General features: G+C 33.0%; 3 protein-coding genes across 5 annotated transcripts in view; all 3 read left to right on the forward strand.

Annotated features, from left to right (window-relative positions):
• LOC105173433 (jasmonic acid-amido synthetase JAR1-like) lies at positions 4,561 to 9,612 on the forward strand. 3 transcript variants are annotated; one of them, XM_011095165.2, is made up of 5 exons: positions 4,561 to 4,705; positions 5,883 to 6,201; positions 6,397 to 6,498; positions 7,052 to 7,869; positions 8,966 to 9,612. In XM_011095165.2, exons 1-5 carry the CDS (start codon positions 4,567 to 4,569, stop codon positions 9,502 to 9,504), a joined length of 1,917 nt encoding a protein of 638 aa, XP_011093467.1. In that variant the 5' UTR covers positions 4,561 to 4,566; the 3' UTR covers positions 9,505 to 9,612. The 3 variants fall into 3 exon arrangements, with proteins under 3 accessions (XP_011093467.1, XP_011093476.1, XP_011093484.1); XM_011095174.2 differs by having other exon boundaries at positions 4,565 to 4,997; XM_011095182.2 differs by lacking the exon at positions 4,561 to 4,705 and adding an exon at positions 5,078 to 5,677.
• On the forward strand, positions 10,551 to 11,107 carry LOC105174412. The gene has a single exon (XM_011096516.2). It carries the CDS (start codon positions 10,626 to 10,628, stop codon positions 10,998 to 11,000), a length of 375 nt encoding a protein of 124 aa, XP_011094818.1. The 5' UTR covers positions 10,551 to 10,625; the 3' UTR covers positions 11,001 to 11,107.
• LOC105173452 (protein ENHANCED DISEASE RESISTANCE 4) overlaps positions 14,144 to 14,849 on the forward strand; it is a 4,547-nt gene continuing 3,841 nt past the window's right edge. Inside the window, exon 1 of the mRNA XM_011095195.2 lies at positions 14,144 to 14,818. Within this exon, the coding sequence (XP_011093497.1) occupies positions 14,704 to 14,818 (115 nt within the window). The 5' untranslated portion in view covers positions 14,144 to 14,703. The remainder of the gene's footprint in view (positions 14,819 to 14,849) is intronic.

The following is a 14,849-nucleotide window of genomic DNA, read 5'->3' on the forward strand; positions in this document are numbered from 1 at the left end:
ACATCCTAAAACTGAAAAGAAGGATTATATATAGAAAAACAGGAAGGTCTGCAGCGGTGACTTTTGGCATCATACAAATCAGACAAGTCTATAGAGAGCTAATGTCACTGCGTCCGTCACCTCCTTCCTTTTTTTTTTTTTTTAACCTTTTTTCTTATTTTTTAAAATATTCTAATATTAATCAAATAAACAAATGAGAAATAATAAAAATGGTGATTTTAAGGTAAAAAATTATTCGAGGCCGATTGGATCGTGAAAAACCTTGAATTAATAAGGTGAATTCAAAACTTGTTCGAAAAATTATAAATATATACCAATAAGATCGATAGAAGACTTTCATAAGATATCGTCGTATCATAATAATTACATCAAATTAAAGTATATATAATTAATAATAATGGATTGTGGAAAAGGAGTCTTAAAAATACAAATAAAAAGTCATTTTTCAAAATATTGAATGATTAAAAAAGTTGGAAGTACTTTAATTTAGATATTCTTGGGTAATAAGTAGATGATGTATGTGTTTGGAAAATGGGAATTGTGGATTGGTGGACATGCAGCTAGAACATATACATGCGACCTTTTTAAGGATGTAAAATTTATATGTCCTTTCAAGAATATTTCAAAAGGACCTTCAATACCATGATTGAAAATTGCACGGATTATAATAATAATAATTACACAGTAATTTCATATTTATCACATGCATGCATGTATGGGTTGGTTTAAGACAGAGTGATAATTAAGCCTGCTGTTACCAATCATAAAGCAACATGCCAAAACTCCTAGATAGGTCGCCACCTACATCCCCAACTTGCTTTAATTTTCTAATATCATAATTACTCTATTTTTATCTTAATTCATCTGCCTTTATTACGTGGTTGTTGTTTTTTTTTTAATTAATATATTTAATTCATTTATGGACTCACATTGTGACTTTGATATATACCATACACATTTATTAAAAAGAAAAACAAAATTGTAAATTTCAATATACCCTACAAACTAAATAATAATTGCGAGCTATATATAAGTTTGTTCATTTACCATCAATCCACCTTCATTCATTATAATTTTAATAAAGTTTGTCTTTTTCCTTTTTTTTTTTTTTTTTAATCTATCAATCGACACGTTTTTCTTGATGGGATTTATAATGTCAAAATCATGAAACACCTACATTTATAATTAGCTCAACGTGTTAGACTCGGATTGGATATATGATGGGATTATATAAGTTTGATAGTATTATTTTATCCAATTACTCCAAGTTTTATTTTTGAATATAATTTAGTATCTCGTAAGTTTCAAAATGAAATTTTTTTTTTTTATGGTGTGGAAATTATTTTATAAAGATCTTACAACCTTCTTGATAAATACGTGGTTGGATGCTCTGACAAGCTTTGAATTCATTTATCTTATTAATTTAAGGTAATTACAATCGCCCCCCTACATTCAATATCCTAAGATTGTGGAAGTGTGATTGTGGATGATTTGATGAGGAGTGTGAAATTGAATGTTTTGAGGTTGAGAGAGTGGGTTGCATTAAGGAGAGATGGTAGTAATTATATTATGGGAGGGAGCATGTGAAAGTTTGCAGCATGAGCAGAGTGAAACAAAACTTCTTCCTCAGTCACAAGCTCAATAGCATGTCTCTGTCTGTCTGTCTGGTACAAGGATTCATCTTTTTTTAAACAGACTGTCCAACAAAATGCGACTTCACTTCAATCGCATTCGTGTTTTCTTGTTTGTTTCTCCTCAATACTTTGTCGGCCTCAATTCTAATTTTTACTTGTCATCATCAATGCTTTCATGTGATTTGTACCATAATTACAATTCTGACAATTAGGGCCTTCTTTATTTTAAAAAAAATTGAGTTTGATATCCATGTCAATTAATCTTTATCTTTCTTTTTTTTTTCTTCAAGTAAGTTAAGTTGGCAGTCCTAACTTTATTTTCTTTTTAATTCATCATGAAACCAAGGTAAAGGTTAAGAGTACAACCCTCTTCGATTGGTATAATTCCTATTCCGAATCTTATTTAGGGCGTGTTCGTAATAAAAGTTAAATTAAATAATATTTGAAAAATAATCACTTTTAAAATAAACTTGATCGTTAAAAGATTGATTTGCCTCTTATTATTTCACTTGTTATTTGTCTCTATTAACTATTTTTCCACGAAAAATTATAAATTTTATTTCGATTAGTATTTCATATTTATATTTTTAAAAATATATTTAATCTAATAATGCTCCCACTAAGTAATATAATTATTGATTCATACACAATAATTAGACTTGCATGATTCCAAAAAAATAATTTATTAATTAATCAAATAATATAGTATCTAAAAGAAATAATATAATTAGATGACATAGCACATAAAATATAGAAAACTTAAAATATTAAATATTTAAAAGTATAATTTTAATTATTGTTAAAATTTAAATTATTTGAAAACTTCGATATTCACTTTAAATATGTAATTCTAAAAATAAATTAAAAACAATAAAGTCGAATTAAAATTATTACAATAAGAGTAAAATAATAAAAAATAAAATTAAATTTATGTACAAAAAACCAAAACAGCTAAAAACACTTTTCAATGTGTTTCAAAAGCAAAAATTGATATATTAAACACTTTAAAAATACTCTTTTAAAATCAAAAAATTAAAAAATATTTTTAAAAATACTCGCAAACACTCAGGAACGTGTATGTTGGTCTTGGGGTGCACCACAAGGGCATGATAGTAATTTAAAATCATCATCATCACTCTCTGTCTCTACTCCACTAAATCATTGGAGAAAATGTCATTTTCAGCCTTGGGCCCATATATTGCATTAATTAATCATGTTGGACGTGGTTGATTTTCAAGATATTATAGTGTTGATTTCTTTGTCTGAAACAAAAACAAAATAATAATAATAATAATAATGAGGATCATAACTCAACTGCTGTCATCTATTACAATTAATTCCAGTAGTAAATATGAATCCATTCAAACAATAAAAATAGTGGGTGAAAATATTCTAAACTATAACCCAATAATTGACATCTCATTTTGCATTAAATACCCAACCAAAAGCAGTTTGGACCACCTTTTCTTTTCCTATTTTGGTGGCGGAAGCCATTCATCGCAACCTTAATTAATCAACATTAAATTTTAGTTCAAGATAGAAGAGCTACTGATGAGTGAGTACTTGTGAAAAATTAAAGGGAGGGCTTGAAAGCAACAACTCCTAATTATACATCCCCCACTATTTTAACTGTCATTAACAATGTGACCCCACCTCTTTCATAATATTTCACAAACCCCCTTTGTCGTTTTTCCACCTCATCGACTATGCTCCACATATTTTAAGTTTTTTTTCTCCTTTTGTTATTTATTGAGATTGAATAGGCTAATCCAAAAAAGTCCAAATAATCTGAAAGTAAGAAAGAAATAGCAAGAATCCAACCTAAAAAATAAAGTTCAAGTAAAACTTTCAAGGAGTTCGATAAAAATGACCCTAAGAAGTAAATTGATGCAAAAACTTTCGGATCTGAAAAAACCTCGCAGGCACATAAGGAAGCTTAGGGGTTTGAAATTCCCGGCTAAAGTAGAAACCTACATCACATGGTGTTCACAGGTGACAACAACGTAAGCCTTTGAGAGCACATCTCGCATAATCAAATAAGACCGGCCGGCTCTGCCTCTACAGGAACATATAAAAGCTTGGACTTATGAGGAGAAAATGCATCTTTATCCCCATAAGATACCCTCATCTATAGTTAACTCCAACTATCCCTGAGGATTGCATCTCTCTAGTAATTAGGAGATAACTCTCCCACCAAATTCATAGGGACTCAATCTTATCAGACCACATTGAGATAATCCTTTACTACATTCGTCGGAATCCTCCATCATATTTATGGAGGATTGAATTTTATCAAATCAATGTAGAGTTGTTTATAAATTGAGAGTTTCCCCAAACAAAAAAGCTAAGTGTGTATCTTGATACTACAACTTTTTCTCTCTAACTTTCAAACAACAAAATTATTTTCTTACATAAAATTTCACTTCAATTTTAATATATTATTTATGTACAAAAAAAAAAGAGTAATTCCATTCTAAATTTTATCAATTTATACTATCTTAATTTGTATGGCTTTATCTCTTTATGTTTGTACTCCAATTGAACTCCACAAGAAATTACTAGCCCAAAAATTATGGACACTTACGTATAATATACTAATTCACAAGGGCAGTATCTATTGGCTCGACTAATAAGGAAGCATTATTTTTTATAAAAAAATATATATATATATTTTATACTTATTCTTGTAAGTGGTCCCTCAAATATTATCCGGATTGATTAATAATTATTATAATAATAAGCCGGAATCATTCAAATATTTCTCATCTGTTCACACTATTACTGGCTTTCCACAAAGGGTATTCCCGGTAATTTCAATTTCCATTGAGGGAACATCCCCCCTCAACTCTGTATATATATATTTATAATAGTAAAATAATATATCATAGATATATATATATATTATGTGTGTGTGCAGACGTAGTAGTATGAGATGAGAGTAGTGTGTTTGAGCAAGAGAAAGAGAATCTTCCATCAGCTTCACACCCATCTTCCTCCAATTCTGCTTGTCTCATTCTCCATCTCCTCCAATTCCCTGTCCTCTTCCCTTCCGTTCTACCCCACCCTGCATCGTAATCTCTTAACCAAAATTCAAACTCTCTCTCTCTCTCTCTCTCTCTCTCTCTCTCTATATATATATATATATATATAATTTTAACCTTTCTCTCTCACACACTACACACACCGACACTGTGGTGAAGTGAAGAAATTGATCCCAACTTTTAATCAAATACCGTTATATGTAGGAAGTAGAGAAACTCGCCTTCTATTGCTGCTGCTTCTTTTGTTTCATTTTTAACTCCTCCGTTTTTTAGCGGCGATCTTTCTTTCTGTTTCTTCGCGCGGAGTTTATATAGGTTGCAGGTTTGTGAATCTTTTTTTATATTGGTTTTGCTTCTTCTTTGAGATTCTGGCTTTCAATTCTTTCTCTATGGATAAATGATGAATCTTCTTTCTTGTTCCGGGGTTCCCCCTTTTTCAAAGTCTTTGTTTATTTTTTCTGGATTATTGGGAGCCCTTTTCTTCTGTATCTCTTTCTGGAAGCTGCTTTATTCCCCCTTTTTCTTGAAAACTTTTCCGAATATATGTGATTCTCGTGTGTGGAAGAAATACACGATGAATCTGAAGTTTGGTAGTAGTTTGTTTCTGGGATAAGTTTCTCCTTCAAATTTGGAAAGATTTGTGTCTCTTTTTCATGCATTAATGATGACTGCATAAGTTCCTTGAATTCAGCTCACTGCCCTGAAACTCCCTTTTCATTCGTTGAATCTGATTTTTCTTTACTTGGACAATATCCTCCTACTTCCTCAACTTCCTTCCTATATATTGATTAACAATCCAGCATTTATTGTCAGCAAATACGTAGGATCTTCCTTTCTGTGTTTTCACTGAACCTTTTTTGCTTTTTATTTTTTTTTTCTTGAACAGAGACTCACTTCTGTTTCTTTCTATTCAATTCTTCATTTCTTGCTCAACTTTTCAGTTGACCCGCGTCAAAATTGAACACCTTTCCGTCCAGAAAGATTGTGAGGATGTTATATTACGTTAGCTTCAATCCCAGCTTCTCTGAACTTTCTGTTATTTCTCAGTGTTTGACCTTGTATCTTTTGAACTTAAAATCAGCATCTTTCTTAGAGAGTTGATTGCGGATTTATTCATCATAATAAGTCGAGAGCGTATAACTTGTAACTTTCCTAGTTCACGTTTTTTCAAGATTATGATTTCACTGAGTTGGTGTTTGACTTGCAGCTTGCTTGATTGAAATTGCTAATATGTTGGAAAGAATGGATGAGAGATTGGATCCAGTAGCAGTGATAGAAGAATTCGAGGCGTTGACGAGAGATGCAGGGAGAATTCAGAGGGAGACCCTTCAGAAAATCTTGGAAGAAAATGGTGAAACAGAGTACTTGCGGAGATGGCGTCTCAATGGAAGAACAGACCCTGATACTTTCAAGGCCTGTATTCCCCTTGTCTCTCACAAGGACTTGGAACCTTACATTCAGTGTATTGCTGATGGCAAAAATCCGTCCGTGCTCACTGGGAAACCAATAACTACCATTTCATTGAGGTGCAGTTTCATCGCTTGTTCATCAATTAATCTATTGTTACTGTCATTTTAATTTGATGGTTTCCCTTTTCCTTCTTTTGGTTGGGGGATTAGCGTGGGATGAGATGGTGCGGTGAGGGAATAATAGCTTTGTCATTTACAATGCAATTGATATTTACTAGTGTCCGAGGTTTTTGAATTTTCGGCTTCTTTCAGTTCTGGAACTACTCATGGGAAGCCCAAGTTTGTACCTTTCAATGATGAATTGATGGAGAGCACAATGCAAATATTCAAGACTTCTTTTGCGTTCAGGAACAGGTAATCTGGTGCTTTACATTGGTGCTTTTGTTTTATGTTTTAACGTGATCCTAACCTTGTTGGTATTTGGAAATTGTTTATCATCTCCTTCAATAAAAAAAACCGTTCTTGGCTTTCTTTAACTATTTCTTTTCCTTCTCTTTGTCCTATTGCTGAAATTTCACTCCAGATAAAGTCGAAATTATTGTTATTGACCACAACTTGCATGATTGGACAACCTTTTTCAGTATTTCAACTGAAAACAAAAGGCTCTTTTACTCTTTATGATTAAACTCAACAGCATTCTTTTTGTTTTGTTTTTTTTTTTTCTTTTTTTGATGAATGAACTCAACAGCATTCAGTTAACATGTAGATGTAAAATTTGATAAATCGTTATTTACATGTTTGAAACATCCAAGTAAGCTTAAAACTTGGTGGGGCAGAATCAGGATTACTTTTCTGTTGTTTTAGTTTCTTTGTGCTGTGTAGCTGATTGTCATTTTGTTCAGTATTATTGGCTGGTATTCCAACGTTATCTTTACTTACAATTGTTGGGAAAATTCAACTTTTGCAGGGAATATCCAATTGGGAATGGGAAGGCATTACAGTTCATTTATAGCAGCAAGCAATTTAAAACAAAAGGGGGTCTAACCGCTGGAACTGCCACGACCAATGTATACCGCAACGCCCAGTTCAAGAAAACAATGAAAGTAATGCAGACACCATGCTGCAGCCCTGATGAGGTGATCTTTGGACCTGATTTTCACCAATCATTATACTGTCACCTTTTATGTGGACTAATTTTCCGAGACGAAGTTCAAGTTGTTTCCTCCACGTTTGCCCATGGCATTGTCCATGCTTTCAGAACTTTTGAACAAGTCTGGGAAGAACTTGTTACTGATATCCGAGAAGGGTCCCTGAGCAGCCGAATTACAGTCCCATCAATTCGAACAGCTATAGCAAGGCTTCTCAAGCCAGACCCTGAATTGGCTGATTCAATTTATAGCAAGTGCGCGGGGTTAAGCAATTGGTACGGATTAATTCAAGAGCTATTTCCAAATACCAAGTACATATATGGGATAATGACGGGTTCCATGGAACCGTATCTGAAAAAATTGAGGCACTACGCTGGAGAGCTACCTTTACTAAGTGCAGATTATGGATCTTCCGAAGGATGGATTGGAGCAAATGTCAATCCTAAATTACCCCCAGAGTTGGCCACCTTTGCGGTGCTTCCGGATATTGGTTATTTTGAATTTATCCCTTTGAAAGAGGATATTAGCGAGCATGAGCAAGAGAGGCCCTGCAAACTGTCTGCCGAGCCCCAGCCTGTTGGGCTAACAGAAGTCGAAGTAGGAGAGGAGTATGAGATCATTCTCACCAATTTTGCAGGTGCACTTCTCATACCTTACTGTGATACACTTCTTGCAAGAATATATTTATGTGTTACTACAGGGTGATTAATACCTATAATACCTAGACACCTATCTTGCTTTTGATGACATTATCTATAAATCTCAATTAATGAGCTTTCTAACTCCTAAAGTTCACTTTAATGCTTGCCATGTGGTCGTTGGATAATGGGAAGTCATATTTGGATCTTTTTCCAGATCCTACTGCTCCCTATACTGTCTTGTTTGTTGATTATCATTAATTACACTACTTCACTGTGCATATTATAAATATTATTATTAAATTATTAGATACTCACTCGGTCACATGACAAGATGAGCTGGAGGAGACCAGAGATACTGTAATTCGTTTAAAAAAACTTTGTGATTTGAGCATAATATGAGAACACGACATGAGCAGCGTGGCATTTTTTTAATGTCCACTACTTGAGCCATCACTGCAGGAAAAAGTATCACTTCTTTTAAGATATACGTCTCTGCCTTCCTATTGATGAACTTTAATCTTCCGTTGACTGTTTTGTTGTCTTACAGATATGCATGTATTAGGCAGTTTTTGATTGTTAAACGTGAACGTCATTACTTTGTGATATACTGCTTTTCCTTGGTTTAATCAAGATAATTGGGCCATAAATTTATTTTTGTGTATGTAATAAACTAGCTCTGTCTCACGGGTATTTCCACAATTTACAGTAACTTGTATATCTTTATTTGTTTAAAGGTTTAATATGATACTCAGACATGATTGGCACAGGAACTGACAATTTCAGCCTGTGTCTCTATTTATGTATAGAGAACGGCGACAAAAAAATTTGTTATGTATGTTGTTGAATATGTGCGTAGCTGAAGGTTTGTGTCGTGAAGTCTCTGCCTAGATTAATTGATTGGTGAAGTCTTTCTTGTTGCTCTCTCCATCATCTCTACCTTTTATTCCACGTCAATAGCATTGACCTATATATTATATGATAGAAGACAGAGATTAGGTACGCATCATGGCTTGATATTTCTCTTACTTCACCATTTAGAAGTCAAGGGGGCTTGATATTTCTCTTACTTTGGGCCAAAATTTGTGGATGCAGGATTGTATCGTTACAGGTTAGGCGACGTAGTCAAGGTTAAAGGCTTCTACAACTCAACTCCTGAGCTCCAATTTATCTGCCGCAGAAATCTTCTGCTCACCATCAACATCGACAAGAACACAGAGAAGGATCTACAGTTAGCAGTAGAAGCAGCAGCCAAGCTGCTAGCCGAGGAAAAACTAGAGGTTGTTGACTTCACCAGCCGTGTGGATTTTTCAACAGAACCCGGACACTACGTCATCTTCTGGGAAATAAGTGGGGACCCTCGTGCCGAGATTCTCCAGGAGTGCTGCAACTGTCTGGACAGATCGTTCATCGATGCTGGATATGTGAGTTCGCGAAAGGTGAATACCATTGGACCCCTGGAACTCAGAATCGTGAAGAGGGGAACCTTTCACAAGATATTGGATCACTACGTAGGACTAGGAGCCGCTGTTAGCCAGTTCAAGACACCCCGTTGCGTTGGGCCGACCAACAGTACCGTGCTGCAAATACTGTCTCTAAATGGCGTCAAGAGCTACTTTAGCACTGCGTTTTAGTTGAATGTATGTTGGAATTTGCTACTTCTCTTGTGGTATAAGCTGTCTGTTACTAGGTTGTATGCGCAGCAATGCACTCTTAATAAAAGATTACAAATTGTTTTCGTATCTGAGTTTTATCCTTATTGTCAAATTGATACCTATATTTTTTAAGATTATGACAAAAATATCCTTTCAACTTTTTAATTTAATTTAACGTAATATGTTCATATAATTAAATAAACTCTACTACTGTAATAATATAAATAATAGATGAGTACGTACAATTGATAAATACGAGGATGAGTACGTACAATTGATAAATACGAGGACGCATATATATTACATAAGATACTAAATGCAATATTATTTTTATACAATAAAAAAGATTTGAATTGATGATGAAACATAAATTTATACAAGATATATAATTTTAGCCTTGGATATTAGTAATGTATTAGTTCAAAACCATGAATCCAATTACATGAGAGGTAAGAAACAGAAGGGCTAACTACTAAACTTGAGAAGGATTTTCATCCAAGATTTTTTATTTTTTATATATATATAAATAACCATTTAACATCAGAAAGTTCAGAAATTCTTAATCTGTTTGATTTTGACTATACCTGAACCAATTATATGATAAATATAACATACTTATCGTGTGATTGATATTCAATTTGAAAAAAGTGATCAATCTCGTTCAAATCTTGTGGTTGTTTCACAGCCTTGTTACCATTCACACTCACCATGTTAAATTTCAAGACAAAATCAAAGATATTAAATGAGCAGATCTGTCACTAATTATTCTTACATTCTCATTTTAGTTTCTGAAATTAATGCACTGTGGGGGCTATAAGTTCATGTGAAAAAGACCAGTTTCTCCCTCTAAAAATATAAAACACCAGCCTCAAACATGGTACATTTCTGGAACATCCACCACTAATTTTTTTCCTCAAATTAGAAAAACACACTAAGTAAACCACGATATGCAGTCCTGATTGTCCAATTATTGAGAGAATCTCAGCAGTTGTACATTACAAACAAAAACAAAACATGCCACTCTATATGTTGCTGTCCAAGAATATACACACTTTCTCCAATTAAACCTCAAAATTTCAAGAAACCCTCCAAACCCGCAGATGAAGAGAATTCAAGAATCTCATGATGAAAAAGCCATCAACGTATGGGATTGCGGGAGCCCTTTATATGATTCATATGAACTCGTTGCTGTCAGCCATGTCGTCGAGAGGCATCTCATGGTACTCCCCTATCTCAGTGGATCAAGAAATGCAGCGACCAATGAGCTTTCCCACTCAGATGATCAGAAACCAGCACGGGACGGTGAGGCGACGACGGCCACCAGCAGTGCTGGAAAATCTTCTGTTCTCAGTTTCTTGAGGTGGAATAAGAGGAAGTTGGATGGAGAGAGCAAAGTGCAGAAAGCAAAGAGGCAGAAGAAAACTGGGATTTCTAGGATTTTTCAGTGTAGGATTAGTTCATGGAAGAAATTGTAGTTTCCTTGAGAGGAAATGTGGTTGGTTGGTTGGTTTTAAGGTCCATGAGAACAAGATTGTTTGATTCTTGTTTAGGTTTTTTGTGTCTGGTTTTAATGAATCATATATCTTTGGAAAAATATATAAGTATATATGTGGAGCATGAAATTAATCTCATCGGTGTGACTTTTGAGTTCCTGCTCAAGTAATTTTGTTCTCAGAAAATCACATCTTCTTTTGATATCCATCAAGAAATTAACATATATCATGCACATGTATACAAAGAGTTGTTTACTTGCTTAACAATTAACGAGGAAAGATGTGCACAACCTTAATCTAGTTGTCATTTTTGATAGGAGATTAGGCTAATGAGATCACTAATTAATCAAATCATGCTTTATTTAGCACGAATGATCTAATTAAGTGGGATTTATGGAATTATTGATCTCCACTTGCGGGTGATGCGAATATCGTGCAACCACTAATTTGATATTAGTTTCGAGTCAAGCTTCATGCAATTTTAAATCAGTCGTTGTATTGAAGCTGTCGTTAGGTCGTTAACATTAATATGTATATGATCATTTATATCCGGGGAGTAAATTAAATTTGATAATCTAATAGTTTCAATAGATATTCAATGTAATTTAAATTTTATTGGCTTTGAATTTAGGTAGGGTTTATTCTTATTGTTTAAATAGGAGTATTTGTCATTTATAAACAACTACTATAAATATAAATGAAATGTAATAGTAGTGCACTACTCTTTGTTGGGTTCCTTAATGGAGGAATCACTCATGACTTAATGGGGTATCATCATAAAAGGTGGCCAAATTTTACTTTTTAATTAAAAAGATATAAATGTGATTTTTATTAGGTTATTACTCCCTTTTTCTTATCAATTAAGTCATTAATCCTTTTTAAGATATTAGTTAACCACGTAATTTCATGATTTAGGTCATATATGGGCCTGATTAAGCCCACCTAGTAATGAAATTAGGTATTTGTGGGCCTGGCAATACTATATATTTCAAGACAAATCAAATTATCGAGAGAAATCTTTTACTCAATTATAAAATAAATATGATACATTTTTATATGGTTAATTGCTAAATTATATACTAAATCTCATTTGATGTGAGTGTATATAATTTATTATATTTTGATAACTTGATTGTTCATTTATAATTAATGTATTAATTGATAAGTATTAATGTAATGATATAATTGGGGTCAACAGCTAAGCCAAGATCCATTCATTAATAACCGAAATCTGTATAGTGAGTCGGGTAGAGGCCCATCACTAGAGCACGAAACAAGCAACATACGACTGAGACACAATTGTTTGGAATAGGTCAAGTCAACTATTTGCCACTACTATTATTTTATTTTATCTCACCATCATACTTTATTTAATTAATGCTTCTATGTGGAATTAATGATATGCTAACCATATTTTGAATCTTTGGTTTTAATAATTACAATTAATATCAATTGCATATAAATGTACATTAATCATTTGACTTTCACTCTCATTCATGAATAAGGTATCTGCCCTAGGAATATCATCTTTTACATTATTCGACAACGTCATTTTAGGTTGGTGGAATAACTACAGTAAGTCTTCAACTTACATTAATAAATAAATAAATAGACAACTATATTATATTATCGATGTAGATAAACGTCTCACATTGATTATAAATGAAGAGTTTGAGTATTTTGTAAGTCTTAGGATCTCTTCTCCCTAGCGATACGTCTTTTTAGAATAAATTTGTATAAAGTTAAAACGAATAATACCTAATGCAAGCTGCATTATTATTATTATTATTACTAAATGGTGACGATGATTACGACAGAATGCACTTAAAAATATTGACTTGGCAAAGCGGATGTGATGTATAACTATAAATTAAAAAGAAGGGACACTAATTTATTTTTTATTTTTTGAAATTAGCAATTAATTAAAAAATTAGACAATTTCTTGCAAAGTACTTAAATGTAAGTAGAAAATTGTGGTTCAAGATGTGGCTACGATGTATTAATCATAGTCAACACGGCTACTACACGTTGTAAATATTAGTATATAATTATGGATATATTAGCACATTTCTTTTCTTGTTTTTTTCGGAGATAGAATTTTTGAATCATTGACCAATCAATAAAGGTTTGAATGAGGGTACGTACCAATCAATTTTCAAGAATCGATAGTTGGGTATTCTTTATTTTTATTTTTGTGTGTAATATTATCGTTTTATTATTATTGTGATTGTATTGAATTAATAATGAAAATATAAACACGTGTATAATAAAGAATACTGTAATAAGATGTAAAAGAATCTTAATAAAAGATAACAAACACACATTTGTATATTTATGAATGAAGAAAAATTGAAAATACAAAAATTAATAAAAAAGTATGCTTAAGGAATAATGATTTGGTGGACGAGGAGTTGGAGATGTCAGCAAATGCAAGAAGATGAGGTAGGGGATAGTGATGCAAGAAAATAATAATAATAAAACAAGAGTTTAATTATGAGAGAGAGAGAGAGAGAAATTATTGAAATTAAAGAAAAAAGAATAGTATGAAGAGAGGAAAGGACTCAAACTCACAAGCCATGGAAATAATTAAGCAATGCATCATGTCCCACAGACTTGCACATTACTGCTACATATCACAATCACACACACAAACACACAGAGTACGGAAAACTGAGTAAACAATACTCTACATATACGTTATAAGTCAGAAAAAGTTGGTGCATTAGGCCTTTGCACAAAGGCCAAAACCATGCTTTTTTTTTTTTTTTTTCCCCTCTCTTTCTCTCTTTTCACCATCACCATCAATGTCAATATCATGTGGGAATTTGCCATTTGCGAAAAAATAAAAAAAAGTCATATAAGGCGGAAAGATAGGATTTTGGAGGCACATATATTTTCTTTTTCCGACCATAATATATATATATATATATATATATATATATATAGAATTCTGCTTCTGTATTCTTGATCTAAAGGAGAATTGTCAATAAACAGTTTTGAATAAAATACAGTGATGACATTTAGAAAAAAGGAAATGGAAAGAAGAAGTCAATCACAATAAAACAAAAAGAATAATTGTTCAAGGCTCAAAAAATACTCTTTTTTTTTTTTTTTTTCTGGTGGTGGTGGAGAGGGGGTGAGTTGAACTTTGAATTTTTCTCTTCTCTTCTTGCATTTGTTTGTGAAGAGTAATAAGTTCTAACAGCCAGCAAATGCTGGAATACTTCTTATGTCTTAATAATTGCAGACTTTTATTTCTCTTTCTCTCTCTTCAAACTGTTCACAGAGGACCATACACACACACACACATACATGAAGCCAAGCAACCGAGAAAAAGAAACCAAAGCAGAAATCAGCTTATGTTACTTTTTCTCATGATGCTTCAGAAACCTTGGAGTTTTTTCTCAGAACCTGTCTGAAAGGAAAATAGATTGTCTTCTTTCTGTTCAACAGATTCTTTCACTCACCCTCTAAATTTTCTGATAAATTCTCTGCAAATCCTACTCATTTTTCCTCTATATTTTCGCTTGCGGGATTTTTGTGATTCTTCCGTTTGAAATTTCTTGAAACCCTCAAGTCAAGAATGCTTCTTTCAACAGACATTGCTTCTTTCTCTGCATATGCATGTGTTATATGATTGAGGGCTTGTTCAAGATATTTTGAAAGTTGTGAAGGGAAAAAAAAAATGTCTGAACCATCAAAAGTTCGTTTAGTTCGTTGCCCAAAGTGTGAGAAATTACTGCCAGAGGTGACCCATTACTCTGTTTATCAGTGTGGTGGTTGTGGTGCTGTGCTGAGAGGTAATCAATTTTCCCTTTTCCTTTTCTTTCC

Source organism: Sesamum indicum, linkage group LG1, assembly GCF_000512975.1.
Source record: "Sesamum indicum cultivar Zhongzhi No. 13 linkage group LG1, S_indicum_v1.0, whole genome shotgun sequence".
Classification (NCBI taxonomy): Eukaryota; Viridiplantae; Streptophyta; class Magnoliopsida; order Lamiales; family Pedaliaceae; genus Sesamum; species Sesamum indicum.

Excerpts from the sequence above, each read along its gene's own strand:
- LOC105174412 (XM_011096516.2), top strand. The coding sequence starts at position 10,626 with ATGAAGAGAATTCAAGAATCTCATGATGAAAAAGCCATCAACGTATGG.
- LOC105173433 (XM_011095165.2), top strand. The coding sequence starts at position 4,567 with ATGAGAGTAGTGTGTTTGAGCAAGAGAAAGAGAATCTTCCATCAGCTT. Across the intron at positions 4,706-5,882 it reads GTTCTACCCCACCCTGCATC|CTTGCTTGATTGAAATTGCT; the intron begins GTAATCTCTTAA and ends TTTGACTTGCAG. Across the intron at positions 7,870-8,965 it reads CATTCTCACCAATTTTGCAG|GATTGTATCGTTACAGGTTA; the intron begins GTGCACTTCTCA and ends TTGTGGATGCAG.